The following is a 10,000-nucleotide window of genomic DNA, read 5'->3' as shown; positions in this document are numbered from 1 at the left end:
AGAAAGAAACTTGACTGACGGTGACCTGTGCAGTTTGTTTCGCAGGCTTAGAAATAAGAGGCCCTTTGGCCCATCCAGTCCGTGCCGACCAGCCATCATCCCGCACGCTAGCACTGTCCCGCACACACTAGGGACAATTTATCATTTTTAGTAAACCCAGTTAAACTACAAACCTCTCCGGGTCGGGAGGCGTGTCGCTACGCAACCTCCGTTAGGCGAACACACCCCGTTAGCCGACACTGTCTCGTATTAAGCCCGTGGGCCGCTGTCGGCCGGGACAGCGTGGGCTAACGGAGTGTGTTCGCCTAACGGAGGTTGCGTAGCTGAGTTACGGTCGCCATTTGTGGAGTGGGAGCGCGTGGCCGCTGGCTGGGTGAGGTCACGTGGGGCGCGGGGCGGTGACGTCACCTTGTCCCGTATTTGGGAGTGGGTCAGTTGGCAACCCCTAGTTGTGCTGCAAATTGGGAAAGCAGATGTGTCAAGGGTAGTGTATAAGTGGCATCGAATTTCCAACTCATTTCCCAACGCACACATGGGCCTCAGTTCACCCAGCTCAATCCGAGGGTGGATGGGGGGCACTCCACCGGACACGCCGATCACCGTACACGAGCACGCTCCCACACACACTAGGCCACAACTTACAATTTTACCAAACCCGATCAATTAACCTACAAACCTGCACGTCTTTGGAGTGTGGGAGGAAACCGGAGCGCCCGGAGAAATCCCACGGGGAGAACGTACAAACTCCGTACAGACAGCGCCCGTAGTCGGGATGGAACCCGGGTCTCTGGAGTTGTGAGGCAGCAACTCTACCACTGCTCCACCGTGTTGCCTTTATTGCAGGGTGGTTACAGAGAATTCCAGGTCAAAATCCAGATTGGGATGTGAGTTTTGGTCAGTTACACACTTGAGGGTGTGATGGAATTGTCCCTAAATCGCAATATGTGTAGGAAGGAACCGCAGGTGCCAAACATAGACACAACATGTCTGGTAACTCAAGTATTATAAGAAAATAACTGCAGATGCTGGTACAAATCGATTTATTCACAAAATGCTGGAGTAACTCAGCAGGTCAGGCAGCATCTCGGGAGAGAAGGAATGGGTGACGTTTCGGGTCGAGACCCTTCTTCAGACTGATGTCAGGGGGGGCGGGACAAAGGAAGGATATAGGTGGAGACAGGAAGATGGAGGGAGATCTGGGAAGGAAGAGGGGAAGAGAGGGACAGAGGAACTATCTGAAGTTGGAGAAGTCGATGTTCATACCACTGGGCTGCAAACTGACCAGGCGAAATATGAGGTGCTGTTCCTCCAATTTCCGGCGGGCCTCACTATGGCACTGGAGGAGGCCCATGACAGAGAGGTCAGACCGGGAGTGGGAGGGGGAGTTAAAGTGCTTGGCCACCGGGAGATCAGTTTTGTTAATGCGGACCGAGCGCAGGTGTTCAGCGAAGCGATCGCCGAGCCTGCGCTTGGTTTCGCCGATGTAAATGAGTTGACATCTAGAGCAGCGGATGCAATAGATGAGGTTGGAGGAGGTGCAGGTGAACCTCTGTCTCACCTGGAAATACTGTTTGGGTCCTTTGATGGAGTTGAGGGAGGAGGTAAAGGGACAGGTGTTGCATCTCGTGCGGTTGCAGGGAAAGTGCCCGGGGTTGGGGTGGTTTGGGTAGGAAGGGACGAGTGGACCAGGGAGTTACGGAGGGAACGGTCTCTGCGGAACGCAGAAAGGGGAGGGGATGGGAAGATATGGCCAGTGGTGGGGTCCCGTTGTAGGTGACGGAAATGTTGGTGGATGATATGTTGGATCCACTGGCTGGTGGGGTGGAAGGTGAGAACGAGGGGGATCCTGTCCTTGTTGCGAGTGGGGGGAGGGGGAGCAAGAGCGGAGCTGCGGGATGTAGAAGAGACCCTTGTGAGAGCCTCATCTATAATGGAGGAGGGGAAGCCCCTTTTCTTGAAGAACGAGGACATCTCGGAAGCCCTAGTGTGAAACACCTCATCCCGGGCGCAGATGCGGCGTAGACGGAGGAATTGGGAGTAGGGGATAGACTTTTTGCAGGGGACCGGGTGGGAAGAAGTGTAGTCCAGTCTGGTAACTCAGCAGGTCAGGCAGCATCACTGGAAAGCATGGACAGGTGACGTTTAAAGTCGGAACCCCTCTTTAGACTGCAAGTCTGCAGTTCCAGTCTGAAGAAGGGTCTCGACCCGAAACGTCACCCATTCCTTCTCTCCGGAGATGCTGCCTGTCCCGCTGAGTTACTCCACCATTTTGTGCCCATCCTCAATCCTAATATCTTTATTAATATCTGCACGGTGGCTCAGCGGTAGAGTTGCTGCCTCACGGCCTTTCCATCCTGACCACGGGCACTGTCTGTACGGAGTTTGCACGTTCTCCCCGTAACACGCATGAGTTTTCTCTGGTTGAGGGGGAGGGGAGGGGAGAGGAGGCGGGTGGCGGGGGTGTGTGTGACTCTGAGGGCTTCCCCACACTGCGTCCCCCTGCAACCTCCAGAGTGCCTGAACCCCAGGCTAGGCAGTGACCCGCTGCAGGGAGGAGCTGGGCCAAGCCCAGGCGGCCGCGCTGACACGCCTCGCCAAACACGAAGACCACCTCCGTGTCACGGCTCTCACTGAAGCCCCCCGTGACAGTGGATGTAGACCCCGTGCACCTCCCCCTCGCACTGTAATGGAAGTGAAACGAGGTCAGATTCCGTTTAGAACGCCATCGCTTTGTCCCGCTGTGCCGCCACCAGCCCACGCACCGTTATTATTAATTTACAGCAGAGAAACATGGGAGAAACATGGAACAATAGGTGCAGGAGTAGGCCATTCGGCCCCTCGAGCCAGCACCAGCCGGAGGGCGCTGGGCTTGTGGGGAGAGGGCATGTGATGTTTCCGTGTGAAATAATGGGTTCGATCCCGACTGCGGTCGCTGTCTGTACGGAGTTTGTACGCTCTCCTGCATGGGATTTCTCTGAGATCTTCGGTTTCCTCCCACGCTCCAAAGACGTGCAGGGTTTGGAGGTTAATTGGCTCGGTATAAATGTAAATTGTCCCTAGTGTGTGTAGGATAGTGTTAGTGCGCGGGGATCGCTGGTCGGCGCGGACTCGGTGGGCCGAAGGGCCTGTTTCCGCGCTGTATCGCTAAAACTCAACTAAACTAAACTAAAGGTATTGTATTAGCTGGAGAAAGGAGTCTGGCCTTGTCTGGCAGCAAGGATGGTGATTATCAGTCTGATGGAGGGTCCCAACCCGAAACGTCACCTATCCATGTTCTCCACAGATGCTGCCTGACCCGCTGAGTTACTCCGGCACTCTGTGAAACGTCACCTATCCATGTTCTCCACAGATGCTGCCTGACCCGCTGAGTTACTCCGGCACTCTGTGAAACGTCGCCTATCCATGTTCTCCACAGATGCTGCCTGACCCGCTGAGTTACTCCGGCACTCTGTGAAACGTCACCTATCCATGTTCTCCACAGATGCTGCCTGACCCGCTGAGTTACTCCGGCACTCTGTGTCCTTTTGTGTATTAACCGGCATCCGCTGTTCTTTGTTTCCACATTCTGACCACATAATCTGCTTTCAGTGATGCGTATTGATGATAAACTATTGATCAAGGCACTGGGCACAACACCACTCCTGCATCCCTGATCATCACTGACTTGTTTCATTGCTGCGTGTTAATCAACAAGCAGCAGGTAACTGGTCACGAGGCAGGGCCTAGTCACCTGAGGAGCATTGTGTGGGTAGGAAAAAAAACTGCAGATTAAGCTGGTTAAAATCGAAGGTAGAATCAAAATGCTGTGGAGAACATGGGTAGGTGAACATGGATAGGTGACGTTTCACAGAGTGCTGGAGTAACTCAGCGGGTCAGGCAGCATCTGTGGAGAGAAGGAATGGGTGGCGTTTCGGGTCGAGACCCTTCTTCAGACCCAGTAGATAGCGTGGGCTCTGTAATAATGCCTGGGGCATATCTGGGTAACAGCGGCAGTACCACTTTGGCTGAGATTGCAGTCCAGTTTACTAAAGCAATATACTTATTGAATTGGGAAATTTCTGAACCGTGAAATGCGTTTCATTGGAACATATCATTTATCAATTCTGCACATAACTTTTTCTTTGTTGGGAGAGTAATTTCGTTGAGATGAACTGCGATGCGCTGGGACTCACGGCGTGCCTGAGGGAGTGCCAATTACTGAGGCTTTAATCAGCTCGAACGCCATCCAGCCAGCTCCTCCATTATGTAGCGTGGAACTGGAGACGCTGTGCTCAACCGCAGAGAGACACAAAATGTTGGAGTAACTCAGCGGGTCCACTTTCCTCCCGCACTCCAAAGACGTGCAGGTTTGTAGGTGAATTGGCCTCGGTGATATTGTAATGTTATAAATTGTCCCTGCTTCACCTAAAGTGTGTGTGAAGGAGAGGTATTGGAGATCCTTCCTTCCTTCCTTCACGCTGATGTGAGACTGCACAACCAGCACTGCTCCCAGCAGACGAGTCAACAGACCGGTCAACAGACCGGTCAACAGGCCGGTCAACAGGCTGGTCATCAGACCGGTCAACAGGCCGGTCAACAGGCAGGTCAACAGGCAGGTCAACAGGCTGGTCATCAGACCGGTCAACAGGCCGGTCAACAGGCCGGTCAACAGGCAGGTCAACAGGCCCGTCAACAGGCCGGTCAACAGGCCGGTCAACAGGCCGGTCAACAGGCAGGTCAACAGGCCGGTCAACAGGCCGGTCAACAGGCCAGTCAACAGACCGGTCAACAGGCTAGTCAACAGACCGGTCAACAGGCCGGTCAACAGGCCGGTCAACAGGCCAGTCAACAGGCTGGTCAACAGGCCGGTCAACAGGCCAGTCAACAGGCTGGTCAACAGACCAGTCAACAGACCTGTCAACAGGCCGGTCAACAGACCGGTCAACAGACCTGTCAACAGGCCGGTCAACAGACCAGTCAACAGGCCGGTCAACAGACCTGTCAACAGGCCGGTCAACAGTAACAGTAAAGGAAAAACAGTAAATGATGACAATTACCCTTGTCTTTACTTTTATTTATATCTAGACCAAGTGGACCCGTTGGGCCCAAACCTCTCCTGCATTGGTGCATCACCCTCGCCTACCCCCCTCCTCCCTCCCTCCTCTTTCCCTCCCCCTCCCCTCCCCACTTCCCCTTCCCCCACAACCCCCCTTACCCACCCTCCCCCCCACCTCCCTCCCTCAGGCAGCCCCCTAGATTTAATAGGATCAATAGGATTTAATAGGGCAACTTTTTCACACAGAGGGTGGTGGGTGTACGGAACGAGCTGCCGGAGGAGGTAGTTGAGGCAGGGACTGTCACAACGGTTAAGAAACATTTGGGCAGGTACATGGATAGGACGGGTTTGGAGGGATATGGGCCAAATGCAGGCAGGTGGGACTAGTGTAGATGGGGACATGTTGGCCGGTGTGGGCAGGTGGGACTAGTGTAGATGGGGCATGTTGGCCGGTGTGGGCAGGTGGGACTAGTGTAGATGGGGCATGTTGGTCGGTGTGGGCAGGTGGGACTAGTGTAGATGGGACATGTTGGCCGGTGTGGGCAGGTGGGACTAGTGTAGATGGGGACATGTTGGCCGGTGTGGGCAGGTGGGACTAGTGTAGATGGGGCATGTTGGCCGGTGTGGGCAGGTGGGACTAGTGTAGATGGGGACATGTTGGCCGGTGTGGGCAGGTGGGACTAGTGTAGATGGGGACATGTTGGCCGGTGTGGGCAGGTGGGACTAGTGTAGATGGGGACATGTTGGCCGGTGTGGGCAGGTGGGACTAGTGTAGATGGGGGCATGTTGGCCGGTGTGGGCAGGTGGGACTAGTGTAGATGGGGACATGTTGGCCGGTGTGGGCAGGTGGGACTAGTGTAGATGGGGACATGTTGGCCGGTGTGGGCAGGTGGGACTAGTGTAGATGGGGGCATGTTGGCTGGTGTGGGCAGGTGGGACTAGTGTAGATGGGGACATGTTGGCCGGTGTGGGCAGGTGGGACTAGTGTAGATGGGGCATGTTGGCCGGTGTGGGCAGGTGGGACTAGTGTAGATGGGGACATGTTGGCCGGTGTGGGCAGGTGGGACTAGTGTAGATGGGGCATGTTGGCCGGTGTGGGCAGGTGGGACTAGTGTAGATGGGGCATGTTGGCCGGTGTGGGCAGGTGGGACTAGTGTAGATGGGGCATGTTGGCCGGTGTGGGCAGGTGGGACTAGTGTAGATGGGGCATGTTGGCCGGTGTGGGCAGGTGGGACTAGTGTAGATGGGGCATGTTGGCCGGTGTGGCCAAGTTGGGCCGAAGGGCCTGTTTCCACACTGTATCTGTTTCTGCACACCTTTCAGATAATACCACGCAATGAGAAAGGGCAAATTAATGTCCTGGATCCTCAAGGAATAGTAATCATGATGAATTTTATATGAAGATTGAAAGTGATTTAGTTTAATCTGAATGGTGCTGCATTTGACGAAGCAAAGTTGCGAGTGTTGGTTGTTCGATGATAGATTGGGGAGGTCAGTAATGGAAAGTAAAATGGTGTAAATGTGCAATTGCTCACCTTTTTTATTGATTGCTTGAAAGACACAACGTGGAAACTAGTGGTTGCCAACTTCCTCACTCCCAAATACGGGACAAAGGGTGACGTCACCGTCCCACGTGGCCTCACCCAGCCAGCGCCCACGCGCTCCCGCTCCACCATTGGTGGAGCGGGAGCGCGTGGGCGCTGGCTGGGTGAGGTCACGTGGGGCGCGGGGCGGTGACATCACCCTTTGTCCCGTATTTGGGAGCGAGGAAGTCGGCAAAACCCTACTAATACGGGACAAGGGCTGTCCCCGTACGGGACGAACCAACTGTTTAAAACCTTTAAAATGTGAATAACCTTTTAAAAATATAACACCGATTTCAATAAAACTACCATTGTCACCGTTAAAGTGATGACGGTGAGAAAGGTGGGCCTACAATTGTCGCGCTATCGTGCACCGCTTTGGCGGAAGTTCAGTCACAAACAAGATAACAAACGAGAGTTGTAGTATACAGATGAATGTCGCTTGCTATCCACTGTGCTGATGTAACACTGCAGATTTACCCGGTGTGGGACGAATAAAGGAATATATTATTATGATTCACAAAATGCTGGAGTAACTCAGCAGGTCAGGCAGCATCTCAGGAGAGAAGGAATGGGTGACGTTTCGGGTCGAGACCCTTCTTCAGTCTGAAGAAACGTCACCCATTCCTTCTCTCCCGAGATGCTGCCTGACCTGCTGAGTTACTCAGTCTGAAGAAGGGTCTCGACCCGAAACGTCACCCATTCCTTCTCTCCCGAGATGCTGCCTGACCTGCTGAGTTACCCCAGCATTTTGTGAATAAATCCCTTCGATTTGTACCAGCATCTGCAGTTATCTTCTTATATTATTATTATTATTATTATTATATATATTATTAGTTTGTAAGATGGTGCCTTCGGCCCACCGAGTCCGCGCCGACCAGCGATCCCCGCACACTAACACTATCCTACACGCACTAGTACAGCCAATTAACCTACAAACCCGCACGTCTTTGGAGTGTGGGAGGAAACCGGAGCGCCCGGGGAAAACCCACGCAGGTCACGGGGAGAACGTACAAACTCCGTACAGACAGCACCCGTGGTCAGGATGGAACCCGGGTCTGGCGCCGTGAGGCAGCAGCTCTACCCGCTGCGCCACCGTGCCGTCTGTCTTGGAAGTGCTTTGGTGAACGAGTGAAGGATAAATAATCTCGTTTTCCAACCCAACCTTCACCCGTTGTGGCTGTGTCCTTCACACCCTGAGACCAGGCACCCTGGACAGTGCCTGAGACCAGGCACCCTGGACCCTGAGACCAGGCACCCTGGACAGTGCCTGGCGGCATGTTGTGCTGGCGAGAATGAAGTGAGAAGCACTCATTGAAACGTAGAACAGAACAGCAGGGCACAGAAACAGGCTCTTGTGTGTGGAATGGGAGTGTGTGTGTGTGTATGTGTGGAGTGAGAATGTGTGTGTGTGTGCGTGCGTGCGTGCGTGCGTGCGTGCGTGCGTGCGTGCGTGTGTGCGTGCGTATGTTTAGTGTCTGTGTGTCTACTCTGGCTTTCTGCTGTCACAGTTCACAGTGTGAATGTAGTGTAGAGTGCTTGATGGTTTCTCTGCCGACGCTGTTTCCCGGTGTGTGGTGGGTGTGAGTGGTGGGTCGTGAGCGGTGGGTAGTGGGTGGGTGTGAGCGATGGGTGTGGTTGGGTGTGAGTGGTGGGTGTGAGTGGTGGGTGTGAGCGATGGGTGTGGTTGGGTGTGAGTGGTGGGTGTGAGCGGTGGGTGTGATGGGTGGATGTGGGTGGGTGTGAGCGATGGGTGTGAGCGGTGGGTGTGGTTGGTGGGTGGGTGTGGGGTGGGTGTGAGCGATGGGTGTGAGCGGTGGGTGTGGTGGGTGGGTGTGAGCGGTGGGTGTGGGTGGGGTGTGAGCGGTGGGTGTGAGCGGTGGGTGGTGGGTGGGTGTGAGTGGTGGGTGTGGGTGGGTGTGAGCGGTGGGTGTGGATGGTCGTGGGTGGGTGTGGGTGGGTGTGAGCGGTGGGTGTGGGTGGGTGTGAGCGGTGGGCAGTGGGTGGGTGTGGGTGGGTGTGAGCGGTGGGTGTGAGCGGTGGGTGGTGGGTGGGTGTGAGCGGTGGGTGTGGGTGGGTGTGAGCTGTAGTAACGGGCTTGTTGCTGTGTTACAGATGACGGTGAAGTGGGAGCTGACGAGCTGCAGCATTGCGTGACAGGTAGGCTCAGCGATACGCCGTGAGTTCCCTGGCCGTGACCGTGGTGCTGTGATAATGCAGTGATCTTGCTGGTCATTGTGTCCGTGCTGAGACCGCGCTGGTCATTGTGGTCATTGTGTCAGTGCTGTGACCGCGCTGTGACCGCGCTGGTCATTGTGGTCATTGTGTCAGTGCTGTGACCGCGCTGGTCATTGTGGTCATTGTGTCAGTGCTGTGACCGTGCTGTGACCGCGCTGGTCATTGTGGTCATTGTGGCCGTGCTGGTCAGATCTGCCGTGTCCCCGACTCCCTGCCGCTATGCCGGTGTGGGGCCGTTGATCTTGTTCTCCAGACTTGCCTGCACCTGTGATTTTGTTCCCTCCTCCATTATCACAGCACCAGTCGTAAGGTTCCATTTTCTCCTGAATGCATTCAAGACAGAGCTAGATAGAGCTCTTAAGGATAGCGGAGTCAGGGGGTATGGGGAGAAGGCAGGAACGGGGTACTGATTGAGAATGATCAGCCATGATCACATTGAATGGCGGTTCTGGCTCGAAGGGCCGAATGGCCTCCTCCTGCACCTATTGTCTAAAAAAGGCAACTGCAGAAGGTCGGCACAACATGCTGGAGTAACTCAGCGGGTCGGGCAGCATCTCTGGAGAGAAGTTTTGGCTCGAGACCCTTCTTCAGATTAAGGCCGACCCCTTATTCTTAAACTGTGGCCCCTTGTTCTGGACTCCCCCAACATCGGGAACATGTTTCCTGCCTCTAACGTGTCCAACCCCTTAATAATCTTATACGTTTCGATAAGATCCCCTCTCATCCTTCTGAATTCCAGCGTGTACAAGCCCAGTTGCTCCAGTCTCCAGCGCTGCCTGTAATATGCTCAGTGTCGTTTGGATTTGGTCGCTGGCGTCTGGTTCACTGATAGTTGTGGCGCGCGTACTGCCATGCCGGCGTGCCTTGTCGGTATTGATTTCCCCGCTTCCCCCCGTGCCTTCCATCTCAAAGTCACGGGGCCTGAAGCCTTTGATTCAGTCTGGAGCCTGAGCCTTTGTTGCCTCCCATCACACAGTGTGGAACTGAGGGCTGGCCCTGTGTGTGATCCATCACTGCAGTCCCACTTCAAGCACACAGCCTCAGGCTCTGGCTGTCTGGCCCTCCATCAAATGCCCACCTCCACAGTGATCTTACATTCCACATCCGTCTCAAAGCAGCTCCCACTTCTTATTCTCGATCCTGG

At 54.7% G+C, this 10,000-nt stretch overlaps 1 protein-coding gene across 1 annotated transcript in view; it reads left to right on the top strand.

Moving 5' to 3' along the window:
- LOC144608095 (kazrin-like) overlaps window positions 1-10,000 on the top strand; it is a 199,160-nt gene that overhangs the window by 38,716 nt on the left and 150,444 nt on the right. Inside the window, exon 2 of the mRNA XM_078425421.1 lies at window positions 8,734-8,778. Coding sequence (XP_078281547.1) covers window positions 8,734-8,778 — 45 coding nt within the window. The remainder of the gene's footprint in view (window positions 1-8,733; window positions 8,779-10,000) is intronic.

Source organism: Rhinoraja longicauda, chromosome 30 (genome assembly GCF_053455715.1).
Source record: "Rhinoraja longicauda isolate Sanriku21f chromosome 30, sRhiLon1.1, whole genome shotgun sequence".
Taxonomy (NCBI): Eukaryota; Metazoa; Chordata; class Chondrichthyes; order Rajiformes; family Arhynchobatidae; genus Rhinoraja; species Rhinoraja longicauda.
The sequence above is the reverse complement of the archived record's forward strand: the minus strand, read 5'-3'. Positions and strand labels throughout refer to the sequence as shown.